Genomic DNA, 15547 nt, shown 5'->3' with positions numbered 1-15547 from the left:
TAATGCTGTTTCCACCATACTTGAGAAGTTCTTCAACTTCTTCACACACATACTGCAAACGAAGTTTTATCAAATTAATTGGATCTACACTGGTGAATATTATAATACATGGCGTTATAGGTTGTTTTTTAATGGGACGTATACATTGCAATGATGTTAGTCCATAACTAAAGAGAAAGTTATATGTAGATTTCAATCAATATCTCTCTTTGTATTAATAAAGTACATTGTGGTACCCATACGGCCTATTTTACTTTAGTGAGCACTAGATGATTGATGTAAACTTGCTGCGCTTTTCACAACATTACGTTATGCTCGTAGTAAGTAAGAGCTACAATCCTGTGGGCTATAACTAGACATCTGCATATCATGTTTTTATTTTATTTCAAATTCATCTGCACAAAAGTGAATAGCCATCTTAGCTAAAGCCGCCTAGTTAATGTCGAATACGAAGAATATACTAGTTACCACAAAATAAACACAAATCAAGCTGGACACTAATTTAAATATAGTACTTGTGGTTGACAGCATTCTTAGTATTCAGTTGACAAAACAAGTAACACATTAAGGAACTGTAATTTAGAATTGTATATAAATCTTTGAATACTATTTAAAATGCAACACATTTTTATATACTAGTAGTTTTTTTATTGCGATAAAAGCCTCGAACACGAAGAATACTGAAGTACACAGCGAATCACATTAATAAAAACCCAGATAGGAACCAAGATTACAGAGTGGTTTTCAAAACTCATTTTACATTTTGGTCATTTCAAAAAAAAAATTGTAGGGCACGGTAGTAAGATTATAACAGCTGGCTAAAGTCATTATGTCAACCTTGAACATTCAGAACAGTACATTCAACCCCATAGTAAGTAGTATGACTGCACTTTTCACGATTTAATTATACGTTAATTCCCCGCATCCTGAATTTATGATTAGATATTGTGACATTTTCTGTTTTATTATATCATTCAGCCCATTAATGATACTAAAAACTACTATATTCAGAAATCGTTCTATTTGTATAAGTATTTTTTCTTCTGAATTTCCACATAAACACGTGATTCAGGTCATCTTTGTCCCGCATTTATATTTTCGGGCATCAAATGATAATGAATTTCGATTATTGAGCAGTAATCGGTGAATAATGTTCCAGCCAATATTATATGCCTTTGCACATTCTAACAAATTAGAATTATATATATATATATATATATATATATATATATATATATATATATATATATATATATATATATATATATATATATATATATATATATATATATATATATTTGTGCTGTTGTCATAGAAATTAATCCGACAAAGTTATTCACTATTCAATTCGACAGTCTGTCTGACTGAAATTAGATTATATAGATTCTTCCATTGTGAAAAGTACAGTCAACATTAGTCCCAACCCCGTCTTTGATGATTGCGATCATTGTACTGTTTATTCCTATTCAGTTTTCTCTGCAACCCCAGAGGCGGCGGCACGTAATTTTGCATATGGAGGGCGAGATCTGCTCACCATCCCTCGCGCCAACGCGATCTTACTAGGGGGTCCGGGGTATGCCCCCTTAACAATTTTGAAATCTAGTCTCTCTGAAACGCTATTTCCTGCGTTATGAGCGGCAAATTTGCTGGCACAAAGGGTTTCAGGTTGATAAGCCCTCATTGTAGCTGCAATTCTGGTTTCTATAGTTTACCTCGGTTGAACTGTTTCTGACAACAACGATGACCCAAATGATGACTATAAATCTTTTATCCTGTCAGAATGGAAAGGTAATATGGTATACAATTAGAACGCAGCAGACATTCAGTTCAACTATGGTGCATAACAGAAGCATTTGCATTGTACGTGCTTAATAATTATCCATTAATCATCGTATATTAGATACTGTTGACAGTCAGGCCCTACCATCCCTCCATCCTCCAAATATATTATAATTGAATAATTATATTGAATTGACAATCTGATTTCTACACTCAGAAGACATAGTTACCCACAATACAATTTATTGTTTTCTATTAGTGTTTTACAGACTTTATTCACTACCAGTGAAAATGTATCGAAATACATCATTAACTAAGTACCATATAACAGCATCAGTAAGTAAATAATAATAAAGGCAATCACAGTGTTTGTATGTCGCAACTCTTATCTTATGATCATTAAAACTCACTCACTCACGTAATGGCTACATAATGGGGATTATTACATAAAGGTACAACAAATCGCGATAAATAAATTTTATAATGGAGTTCTTTATTTGAAAATATGCAATTGTCACTCATAAACTAATTTGAGGTTAGGAGTAATAGCAATAATGCAACTGATGTTCTGTTTCGCCATCCCTGCGTGTGTTATAAGGTGGCACAATTCCGCCGACATCATCTTCGTTCAAAGTATCCTGAGTGTCCCACCTAAACCACTCTTCATCCGCAACCATGTAACCAACTTGCTGACAGACCGGAGTACTTTTAATCAAGAAGAATGGGACATCGAATGGTAAGTACATCGGCGTTGTCGCATCACCATCATTGCGACAACAGAACATAATCTGTGTATTTCTGTCATAAGTCCCGTCTGGCAAGGTGCCGTCAATGCTATTCAGTTGAGGAAAGTCATCTTCGTCGTCCCAGTACACATAACTCGGTAAAAAGTCTGCAAATTGAGGGAAAATACACGAATGATAGTAATATATTATACAATGGGTGTTTATAAAATCCTTACTTCATGTTATGGTACAACCAACTCATATACGTATGGAAAGCCAAGTGCTGTTTACTTGAACAAAAAACAACATATTATTAACTATCACGGCATGCTTCTCGAATCCAGTGAATGCTAATACATCAGGCTTTATAAAGAACTACGTTTGTAATATTATTTTGCAAATCAACGGTTCCGAACTGTTATTTCCCTTGACATATTGTTTTTGCTGCTGCTGCCATATAATGTATTGTTGCCACAGAAATCATTTATACGATATGTTCGTGACAGGGGTGACTTTGGTCTTCTACAGAGGACGTATTTACAGTTGATATGAGGTGGAAAACAAGTGTGGTATTTAGGTTACAAAAATATATATAATGGGTTTCCACACATGAAGCAGAACTGCTCAGTCTTTTATACTCTTAAGTCCATATCTGTGTGTTTCACTCATTTGGTTATGTATTATATTATGCATGCCAGTCGTTTGTGTGTTGTATATTAGTTTATGTTCTTGGATATTATTTTTCTTGTCATATGATCCGATGCGATTCAGGCGGAAATGAACTTGTATGTCTGTTATTAATATCAGTGTTACATCAATATATATTTCAGTTCAGTTCTACGATTGGCCGAGCTAAAGGAAAAAAAAACCGGATATGTTCTCACTTTGAGGACAGCCTCCGTATTTATATATGCAGTACTGGCCCTTGCTCCATGACCAGTCGTACTGCGATACTAAACCAGTAGTTTTTGTACAGAAGTTTTGTTGCATGTCGTTAATATACACGGGTCCTTCCAATCTGTACGGAGTGCTCCATGAATTGGCTCCATCGTTCTCTGTGTCCTGGAATCTCGACCCTCTCGCCCATTCAAACCCAGCACCAACAGGACAACCGCTAACTGCCAAAGGTAACCCGTATGAGCCTTCAGGCCATGTCAGAGGAGTCTGTACAATAGGATCTGAGGGAAATAGACAATATGTGAACAGGAGTTGAAATGGTACTGTGTATTTGCACACCAGTAATAAAGGTTCGAAAGGTAGAAATGCAATTGTTTAGATTTGTTTAGCTATCAGACAACCAAAGGCGAACATTTAGCCAAGTATGTTTCAAGTGTGTAATTGTTCCCGCGAATCATTCATACACTGTATGCAAAGATCGTCATTCGTGTCATGCAGTTGATAAAGACATTAGTGCCTCTGTCGTACCTGAAGGTAAAGCCAGGTTTTTATACTGTGCATAATTTTGCAATGCTGACATTATATGTGCTTGACGAACTGAGAACTCTGGTAAATCAGCAACTTCACAATATCCATCAACAACATAATAACAGAACTGCCTCCAATACGACAAATCTAGTGCTTCGGCAATATTGATCAGTTTAAGGCCGGCTGGTTCTGTTCCACCCGTGCCAGTATCAAATACCCCCTTTTCTGAGCCAAACTTAGCGCTTGGGTCAAGAGTAGCCACAAAAGTGTCCATGTCGACTATGAGAGAAGAGTTCCATGACAGATATGCACCACCCGGATGTATGCATGACGGACACTGCAAATATTAGGGAAAAAATAAATAAAATATATATGCATAAATAATTTGCACAAAAAAGCATCAATTACCGGGCAACTGATAAATTGATAAACTGACAAAATTATTATATTCCAAGCGAAATTACAATTTCATGAACAATGTGTAATGTGATCAACATGTGGCATTATTGTGTCGACACAAACAATTATTATGTGAACCTGCCTCTGAACTTGCATAATTGACAAAATGACTTCGATCGTCCTTGTAACGTTTTTTAAAACGTGAACCATACGTCACTTCCACCACTACATGCTGCAATAAGAAAATGTACATAATGTAACCAGTGAAAATGTTAATCTGGGACACAAGATCAAAATGGCATTATTAGAATTCCAATTACTAATGAGAGGGGGAAATCAACTGGTAGAATGACCTAGTTTTGTGGTATGTCTTTTAAAGACACGTATATTTATATAAGTTGTTATTAAATGACATATATTGATTGATATATCGATTGTTAAGCTTCCCTATATTGCATAAAGACCATTATGCTCACCGTTCCCCAGGTATCTATAAAATCCATGTACTCTTCCTCCTCATATGTGGTTGGTAAGTTACAAATCGTGTTCGCAAACGCCGAAGACATTGGATACTCTTTCAATTGTGCCTCTTCCGTTTTATATCTGGCATACCCACAGTAGGAGTTTTGTCTGTCATCGTCATACACGGAGCCCTGAACATTAGATGTTTGGTGAACCTCATCGTATCCTGTGAAGAGAATAAACAAACCAAATCGCTTTTCACTTTGTTTTTCACTTTGTCACGGTGCATCTAGACATTTAGCATACAGCCGTGTCATAGTGTACAACATGTATATTGTCACGTATTTCATCATTAAGGGCTTATTATCATCTCAGCTTCATACTGTAGAAAAATAAGTACCTTCACTTTCTGTAAATTCATAGCCACTCAGTACAACAACACCTGTGAAATAAAAACACGTTGGAAAATGTCTTATCGATTTAAATGGTATTGTTTCATGTATACAGACGAAAAGGTACAGCGGCTGCCGTACATAATGACGTCACATCACGTGGTACATACCCGTTTGCTCTACAAATAAATCCAGAACATCTTGGTAACTCTGGGTCCCCCAAAACACGTCTTGGGTCACTGTGTCGGTGCAGTTACCAGTGTAATACACTTCGGCCTGATCCGGATTAATTCCATCAACATCGTAGGTGAGTTCAAATATCTGCTTGTCACCTAGCAACCCTGGGTCGAGTCCGCCATTTCCAGCTGTAGTTCCTGTAATTAAGGAAATTTGAAAGAAAACAGTTGTAGCCATATTGAAGAGACTATATTATTTCTACAACATTTGTATTTATAAAATGATGTTTTTTATTGAATAAATGTTTACAACAATATACGATACATTACCTTCTGGGTTACCAAGTACAATGTTGTATCCCACTCCTAAATAGTCAGTGGCTTCTGGTAATTGCGCCCTCACACGACAAAGTAGAACAATAAATGTCAGATGCAACAACATTCTGCAAAATTGAAATTGAACAGAACTGAAGCTAGTAGAATGTAGTTGCGGTATAACTATAGAACGAGGTTTATCGCCGGATGTAACTTGTTTATTTAGAGATACCAGAGATATCACTATGTAACACGTTACAGCGATCATGTTAGCTAAATTATCGTTTGATGATGGCGTTGGTGTTATTGCGTGGGTAATTTAAATCGGAGGATTGAAAATCACATGTAACATAATGACATTGCTTACTTACGTGAAAGTCTTGCACCAAATAAACAATCCCTGAAGTCCCACTTTCCGCTTAGTACGGTGTATAATCTAAAACGTACTTATCGTTCCCTACGCTCTGAACCAATGACCGCACCCGTCATACTGTCATTGGTCAAGCTAACCTTATCAATTCTATCGTTGACGTCACAGTGACTATGCATTAGCCAACAAATTATATCTTTCAAACTGAAGTTGAAAATTACAGCCAACACCTTGTATATTATTGACGATTATTTTGAAAACATTTAAATTGTTATTAAGTCGTGCTTTTGCATTTTTCATTTGGCAAGCAACTGCCATTGTCAAAAGTTTAACATAAAAAAATGAAGAATTATTGGTTTATTTTTTTTATATATTCCTGCACATTTTCATAAATTTCATTTTAATATACACAGATAAAGCACGAATTTGTAAAACCTGCGATGTGGGAGTAAACATAGATATTCTGGCATACCCTTCTTATCAATACAGTATGATAATGTCCTGTCATTTACATCTGTAATGTTTTCATATGAACTATCACATGAGATATGCGTGGTAAATACACGCTGCATCACGTGAATGTTTCCATTCGATCTTGCAATAGCCGCCGATGATCTACTTACTTGCTTGAGTTCAATTATTCGTATGACTATCTTGTGTTGAAATTAAGATTGTATATGTAAACGTCGTAAAATCACATGTGTCCAATACTAAGTTTTAAAATGTATTTTGCCGGTCAAGTTTGAACAAAATTGGTCAGCCAAAATAATTACAAAAATGTTAAATGTAGTTTCTGGTGAAAAAAAGTTACTCCGAACTTCCAGATCCAATTGATGAATGAAATATCGCCGTGATTTTTATTTTTTACCAAGATTTGTATGAGGAGATACATTTGGCTTAACAGTAGAAAGGAATCGGTTGCCCGGTTTTTGTTATGACAAGAATGGTCAGAAACGGTTTAATTTTTTTCTCCTTCCAGGTGTGACCTGCCTGTCAAGTTGACTCCTAAACACAGACAAGAGGTTTAATTTGCGACTAGAAAATCCGCCGATAAAAGTATATTTAATTATAAAAATTGTACCAACCAACACCTTAGATATATAAACATAAATCCAATACAGTTCTAGTGTTTCAGTACCTCTCATATGGGCTTGGGAATACACCTATGTACTTGTTTGAAACACCACTGAAAAATGTTGTACTGTCTGTAAATAGTGATTTTATGATACAAATTTACAAAATCGCGGAGAAAATATAATAGCATGAAATGATCACGACATGAAACATTCTGTGTCATTGTATGAAACCGATTTTTACTATTAAACGTGGCTGAATGTACGCTGTGCTATTTTATCTAATATAACAGTCTGCTCTTTACATAACACGTATTAAATGAAAGTGATGATCATATTAAATCGCATTAATTCAAATAACGGGATTCCTGGAGCAGTTTATATAACTCGAGTTCATCATATGCAACATAATGTTGGATAACCAGACAATGATTTGGGACATTAGCCATACTGATAGACCCTGATTATCTTGGTAGCTAATTTGGCCAAGGTTAACGAGAGGAATGGGCGTACGATACTGATTGGAAGATACGCTGAATAAGTTAGTGATGATGAATTATATATTGCCAGGTTTTAAAGGCACAACCCCGCAACAAAGGCATCTAGAAAGTGTTGGCCATTTTCAGAGGAGTGGTCATTCAAGTAAAACATAGTACAAACTGACTGACGGTACTGGCAGCCCGAGGCTAACATGTGATATAGCAGTGCTATGTTGAGTACTTTTCTATGGATTTTATATGTATTCCTAAAACCTCTCTTGCTGAGGGGTGCTTCACTAATGACATACTTAACTTGCTAAATTGACCACCTTTCAAGTGCCTAGATGCTAGGGGTTGTGCTGTTTTCCTTTCACATAGCAGTCTGCAGCTGCTCTACGCCGTATTTCTACGCCTAAAAAACAGATCCAGAAATGATAGAAAAATCTTGAATTTACTTCAGTGCATACTGTCAGTGCAAACGTCTTGAAAACCACACAGCTATAACATATTGCCATAGTGTTCATACGGGCTTCTTTAAAGAGATTCAGTACAGCTGTAACAGACTATAGCGAAGGTTGCTGCTGACCAGGATGCCTTTTTATGAAAAGAATTCAATAATGGCACTGTGTGCCTGATCCTGCGCTTAATACATTCTCATAGAAACTTAAAGTACCAAATTAATTGATAAAACTATGTTCGATATGACCACGGGTGATCTGTAAGTGAAATAATGAATGCTCCACTACTACTAGGATACAATGTATGGTGACTCCACACAAAACACCAATCTCATTATTTTGCCCAGTAACTTTAGTATAGTCGATTGGTGAATTTTATCAACTTAGAATTCAGCAACTGATACTAAATACTATTTACTTAGCTGATACACTGAAACACCTCATGCGCACATGCAATTGAAGCACCTGTCGTCTCTCTGGCAAACCTAGTTGCATCAGTACATTGGATTGGATATTAGCTTCGATGTCTGAACATTGAAAGTGTGTGTTGAACCATTGCCTGCCAATCAGTTTGTGATATCCCCTCGATGCACTTGTCCAATACATGACAACCCCCCCCTTACCCAGTACCTGGTGTGTTGCTAATGACTTTATTTTCTGTTTGCTCTTGTATTGAGTAGTTTTCTCTGCTCTGACTTAGAGATCCACCTTGAGTGCTGTGAGATACTCATTCTGGGGGCTACAGTAAATTGGAGGGCAACAAAGGTATTTCTTTCGAGTGAGGAAATATCAATTCTGGAGATGAATGCAAGATATTCCGTTTTAGGCACCCGTGAAAGCTGTCCTTAGAACGTCATCTGTGGTCACTATTATAAGATGATATTTGCATAAGTATTGGTTTAATTTTCTAGGTATAGGATTATGTAAAAAATGCTGTTTTTCATCATCAGTCCTATTTTTTAGAAGAAACCTGTATTCCTCCTGCCAGGGCAGGATTCGAGAAAATGACGCTGGCCAGTGCATACTAATAAGAGTTCAGACACCACGGGACATAGGGTAACAACTTATTTGACAGTCGAATTTTCCACTGAGGTGAAGACATTTGCAGTCGGTGAGAGATAGAGACATTATCATCAAAACTGTAGGGAAAAAAAACGCTTGCAAACAGGCTACATAAGTCGCTCAGTAATCTAGGATTATATGGACTTCAGCTGCTGCTGAAAGTGAAGTTTCTTTAGTGATTTTATTTTATATGTAGTATTTAAAGTAGTGGATTAATATCTTAAACAGTTTTACGTGTGCTGAAATGCTGTTGAGGACCGTTTTGCCCAGTTTGTACAAATGGGAAACACATGAATTTTGTAGAAAACCTGAAACATTTACCAATCACGCTTACGCAGATAAACACTGTTGTTTATAGTATCAAATTTTATATTATTAGCCAATAATAAAATTATTATTATGTTTTGATAAACCTTGATTATATCAGTCATTCATAAATGACTAATTAATCCATAGTAGCAAAACATAGAATCTCTACATGTGTTTCACATCAAAACGTGTACGTTGTTTGATACACGCTATTGTTATTTGGGACCTTTAATGTCTTCATTATGAACGCTCCTATTGGCGCATCGTCAAGATTAGAGTCAATCTCCCGAGCAGAGTCCTATTTCTACGAATATATGTACTTTCGGTCACAGTCCCTCCACAGGAGGAGGAGGGACTGCGTTTCGGTGTTCTAGCCGCAAGGAACTCTGGGAATGAAAATGGATTAGAGTCTGATAAAGAACTTGCATGTCTTCAAAAGGTAAATCTGTTGTGCGTGACTCAATGTGTAGTTTGAAGTACTAAATCGTATCACGACAAATTGCAACACGATACAAATGTTTTCGTTTATTACAATATGTAAGTTGTAAATCTGAATGGTACTTGAATCAATGTCCAAATCAGTATATGATAGCAATACAGATAACATTACACTAATACTAGTATACTATACTCTTCAGATGCATGCTTGGCTCTTTTTAATGGCTCTCAAATTACAATAATTCAAAGAAACAGAATGAGTTATTTTAATATTAGAGTTTAATCACACGTGGGACTACAGAAGAAGCAACGGAAAATATCGGCACTATTTAACAGCGGGGTGTTGTGAATGTACGCTGTGAGTAGTGTTCGAAACAGGGATTAATTATGTATAATAACAGTAATGAAGTCTGTGGTCGTCACTTCCGCCATTTTCGTAAGGATGGAATCCTCCTTTACTTGACGCCGAACCGATATCCTCACAGTCCCAGTAAAGATATATGGTTTTAGTCGGAGAACCATCTTGTCTACAGCAGTAATATATCAATGTATCTCCGCCATATGTACCGTCGGGTAGAGTTCCACTTCGACCATTGCCATTGAAGAAGTCCTCATCATCCCAGTATATATGACCTTGACTGAACCCTAAACAATTCAAGAACAAAGTAATTCAAGTAAAATAGACCATAAATTATTATAGGTTATCTTGCTCTTAACGAGATGACAGCGGTCATTTGATGTCATTTGATTGTCAGTTAGACATAGAAACGTAACATTATATCAAACTATCATATTATCGTTTGGTTTTCATAGTGATACATGTAGTATGTCATTATAATTGTGCTTGACATGAGCTGAAAAGGTCATACATGATATGAATCATATGAATCATATTTCTATCCCACATTACACTGTAATATACTCTGTTAAAATGCCCGCCAAATTTTGGACAACAAAGTAAATTCAAAAATTGTCTCCTGTACATAGTCACCCTTATTATTGTCACACAACGCCCTACGTTCCTACCTGTGGGACATGATCCTTTCTTAAAAACGCAGTATTCACCCCTGGCCCATTGCCAATCTGCCGCCGTTGCAATATTCGTAGTTTTAACACAGAAATTCTGACGCATATTATTATGCCCATAGGGGCCCCTCAAGTCATACGGATTTGACCAATCGTTGTCGGCTGCAACGTCTTCGGTGTCATGGTCGCGCCATCCTCTTGCCCAGCTGAAACCAGACGAACTCGGACATCCTGCGTTTGGCTCTGGAAAACCATATGTTCCTGACGGCCATGTGACTTCAGTCTGGACTGATGGGTCTAAATCAAATCAATTACATATAAAGGATTTGTTCACACTTACTAAACTGGTATTACCTTTTAGGTCAATGAAAAGAGAAATTTGAATGAAAAAGTGACGTTTTACGTCTGTGAGACAGAAAATAAATTAAACGTACCTGATGGAGTTGGCGCGTTTCTCCAAGATGCGTATCCGAGCAACGCCTGGGCGAGGTTAGACTTTCTCAAAGTTAAAGCGGCAATATCTTCTAACTCACAAGCGCCATCGACAACATACTGACAGACTAGACTCCAGTAGCGAGTATCAAGAATACTGTCAATGCTAATCACTTTTATAGCAATGGGTTCGTCTAGATTATCGCTCCCTGTTTGCATGTTAGTTTGCAGTGACCCAAATGGCGCTGAGACCTGGGTCTCGAAACTATTCATATCAACAATGACAGAATCTGTAAACCCATTATAAGGCCCACCGTACGATACAGTTGATGCGAACTAAGGATAAGACGAGAAAAACTTGTCAATCATATTATTCTCCGTATACTGGTATTGCAATCTTTCTGGCGGCATCATGCCTGTTAAACGATGTATACTGTGACGTGTTTTCATTTTCAGTCTTGTACTTACATATTCATAAGCAAAGAAACAGAAATCTCGTCTGCCACTGCTGTATATATTTGAAAGTTTTGTCCCAACACTAACTTCAACAATAACATCCTGAAAAACAAACACGGGTCATACTTGGTACTCAGATAAACGCATCAATCAATCACATTTAAAACTAATTATTCATAAATATAACCAGCATTTCTGCAATATCATACTGGTAGTAAAATTTGGTAAATGATAATCATAACTCATCGCTTCAAGATTATGTGTCGTGATTGACCATTTCGTGGTCACGTGAGGTTACGCAATCTTATGCTGTTGCACTAAAATAATCCCATTCAACAGTTTTCGAAATGTCCTGAAAATGACATCACATTGAGATGAATTTCGGAAAAGATCGAAATAAGCACTCAGCTGCGCATGAGTAAGATACCGTTGTAAACAGCAAATAGGCGTCCAACTCGACAGCAGACGATATTAGCAATCACCCAAAAAACTGCTAAAATATTTTTCTTGGGAGACCCACAACCCTTCGGGAAACAGGTTTATGTCGTTGCCCTCATGGGCAGTCCATAGATATAATGATAGCCAATAATTATACATAATATACCTGTGATATGTTACTTTATATCAGCGCGCGACTTTCAACACAACTCGAAGACCACTTTAAAATCATTTTCTCATGAACATATTCGATAATTCTTTCAACCAACTGGTTTGCAATTTTATGTTAAGTGAAACCATGATCGATTCGGATGTTAAAATATTCCGATTCCGATTTAAATTTGAAAATTCATATTCAAATTGATATTTTATTGATTCAGATGACATTTCATTGTATACATTACATTTATTGACATTGACCTCTTTAACTATTTTTGCCACAACACAATTCAATAGCTCTTTCACCATATAAATAGTATACTTGCCGTTCCCCATGTATCCAGAAAGCTCATATACGTGGCTTCGTTATAGTCAGTCGGTAACGAACACACGGCTGAGGCGAAATCGTTGGAAAGAGGATATTCTAGCGTTTGGACATTTTCTGTTTGATATCTTGCTGTACCACGATCACATATGAATCTATCTTCGTATAAGACGTCATCATTGACATTGCAGTTCATATTCACTGCATTAAACACTGAAAGTAAATGAAACATGTAAATCAGAGATTCAAAGTGTTTCAGTTCCAGACGGCCAGGTTTATGATGTACACTGCACATCGACACTGCATATTTTTTTCGAAATTACTTTTATTCCTCATTCCTGATTAGTTGCTAATTCTACGAGACCGAAGCATAATTTAGCATCGTCATTTGGTCATATGTATTTGGAGGCAATGTGCACGAGCGACAACATCGGGGTTGTTGAGAGACTAATCTCAAAAATATTGTACCAGAATCATCTTCATTTACATATTCATATTTACAATATTTTACTATATAGTAGATGACCATCGACAACTTGTTGCCACTCAGTAATACTCACAGTCACTCTCCGTGAATTCATATCCAGCAGAATGAATAGTTTCACCTGAAACAGAGCATAACACAAATAAGTGCTTAACGGAAGCAAAGGTATTTTTCTCGCGCCGTCTCAGTGTTTGCATCGTTTCTATGACAACTTGAAATGATACTCACCACTTCTATGTATAGCGCTAATTATATTAGCCTGGTATGAATCGGTTCCCCAAATGACGTAATCGTTCTGGACGAAACTGCAAGTATCTGTTATGTCATACTCCACTTGGTCCGGTCTAAGATAAAGCAAGTTGTCAGATAGATATCCTTCATCAAAGGTGAGCTCCAATACTCTGTTTTCTATTCGAATTCCAGGATCCAGGCCTCCATTGACCTCCTTTCGACCCATAGGATTGCCATCCAGTATGTTGTATCCGACTCCCAGGTAAGATACGCCCGGCGGTGGAATCGACGGTTGTGATACCACACCGACGGTATGCAGAAGCAGACTTATATACAAAATTAGCAACATTTGACAGCGTTAGTCGGCAAATGCCTTTTCAATTACAAATAGCATGATTTTAGTGAACCATTGATGGGATTCTCTGATATTGCAACATGACCAAATGACGTCACTGACATCCAAGGTGGACTTAACGCAATCATCCACCATCATCATGTTGTTGTTTTTTGTTTGTTTTACCAGGTCCGACCATGATCGCCACAAAATGACGACGACATAACGGTGTTCTTAAGTAAAACATCATTGACAGATTTAAATGGGAAAAATAACTCAGTTTCAACCCAGCCAGTTCACATGACATCGCACTTTAAACTATGTTATAGTTTGATAATATTCAGTTATCGTGAAAAACTTGCAGTTGTACATTATCGTGGGAATACAGCATAATGTCTAATATATAATAGGGTTGACAACATTGTTATAATCAGACCTACTTTACAGTGGATATCTATCTCTTGATTTTAAATAAACGTTGAAAAACAAAAACAAAATGTTGAGCTAAAATGTATAGCATGACCACATTACACCGACCACCATAACCAAAACCAACATGAGACGGAAGCTAGGATGCATATGTTAATTTACACCTTAGTTTAGCCTGACTGATAAGAGCTGAATAACGGGTCTGCTTGTATTTGGACACCAAAATATGACGGAATAAACCATGACCTTGATGACGATATGATACAATAAAAAATAAACTTTAGGGTAAGTTACAAATAAAATAAATACGTAAAATAACACTAAAATTAAATTATAAAAATGAATTAAAAAATGCGCAAAAAACGAAAAATAATAAGGGATGCTTTCAGCAACATACATGGCATGTTTTGGTTACAACAAAAAGGTTGAGCAATATATTAAATTATCTGCTATGGGAATGAGCTAGTGTATGTCTTGCCGATTGTTTCTGCAAAAATAATACAGGTAGGGATGTCTCATCTGAATTCGGAGTGCATAAGCACAACATACTCTGGATTTACCCTATAATACTCACATATCTCTCCTGTTTCCTGTGTATAGATATTATTTTAAATTCTAAATTGTAAAATGTTTAATTTCTGCAATTTAACCCCGTGTTCGAACTTCATGGCGGGCTTGCTCAAATTGGGAAGAATAAATACAAAAATGGGCCAACAACGAAGACTTTGACGTGAAAAAACGTTAAAACTTCATTCAGATGGGAACACTATTGATTAGTCTCCAATTAGTTTTTTGAGCAACCTTACAAACAACGTTTCTAGCAGGGTCTAATCGATGTACAATTAAGCGATTATCCCATTTATTAACAAAAATGTTAACAACTATTAAGAATGATCTTAATCGATACAGTGACACTGTTTAGGAAACTATAAGCCTTTATTACAAAAACTGCACACAAATGAATAACGCATAAAACATGGATACAAAACATAAATATACGGATGTTGCAATTATTGATATATTAAATTTTCTTATTGACATTATGTTTGACACGTTTGGTGTATTAGTAGACATGTGTTTGCATTTCAATGGACTCGGATAATGCACCACTTCTAGTAGATTGTATTCCTATGTAGCTGAATTTATATGTTTTGTTAAATCGAAGAAAAAGAAGCTTGTCAAGAGCTTCATCAACACGTACGTTGATCTCTTGGATTTGAATAACAAGGGTGTTCTGCACTTGATTTATCCTGAAGAACATACCATCAACAAGAAAACGACATAGAGCGTGGATACTGCTTGACCATACCTAAGCTCTGTGATAAGCGGAATGATTTCAATTTTGAAATTATGTTTTAAGTAAGGTTCCCT

The 15547-nt window shown here is 36.5% G+C and overlaps 2 protein-coding genes across 2 annotated transcripts; both read right to left on the bottom strand.

The window, feature by feature from the left end:
- Window positions 1-2315: 2315 nt before the first annotated feature.
- LOC100374173 (uncharacterized) lies at window positions 2316-5800 on the bottom strand. Its single transcript, XM_078010231.2, has 8 exons — window positions 5689-5800; window positions 5353-5556; window positions 5191-5232; window positions 4805-5016; window positions 4471-4560; window positions 3930-4266; window positions 3389-3682; window positions 2316-2671 (listed from the first exon to the last, which is right to left on the bottom strand). Exons 1-8 carry the CDS (start codon window positions 5798-5800, stop codon window positions 2316-2318), a joined length of 1647 nt encoding a protein of 548 aa, XP_077866357.2.
- A 4447-nt stretch (window positions 5801-10247) lies between these two features.
- On the bottom strand, window positions 10248-13762 carry LOC144354101 (uncharacterized). Its single transcript, XM_085497533.1, has 7 exons — window positions 13411-13762; window positions 13259-13303; window positions 12700-12911; window positions 11789-11878; window positions 11323-11656; window positions 10889-11185; window positions 10248-10507 (listed from the first exon to the last, which is right to left on the bottom strand). The coding sequence occupies exons 1-7, from the start codon at window positions 13760-13762 to the stop codon at window positions 10248-10250; spliced, it is 1590 nt and encodes a 529-aa protein (XP_085353659.1).
- Between the last annotated feature and the right edge of the window lie 1785 nt (window positions 13763-15547).

The sequence above is a fragment of the Saccoglossus kowalevskii genome, chromosome 1, assembly GCF_978046115.1.
Source record: "Saccoglossus kowalevskii chromosome 1, keSacKowa6.1, whole genome shotgun sequence".
Taxonomy (NCBI): domain Eukaryota; kingdom Metazoa; phylum Hemichordata; class Enteropneusta; family Harrimaniidae; genus Saccoglossus; species Saccoglossus kowalevskii.
This window is presented reverse-complemented; position numbering and strand designations above follow the sequence as displayed.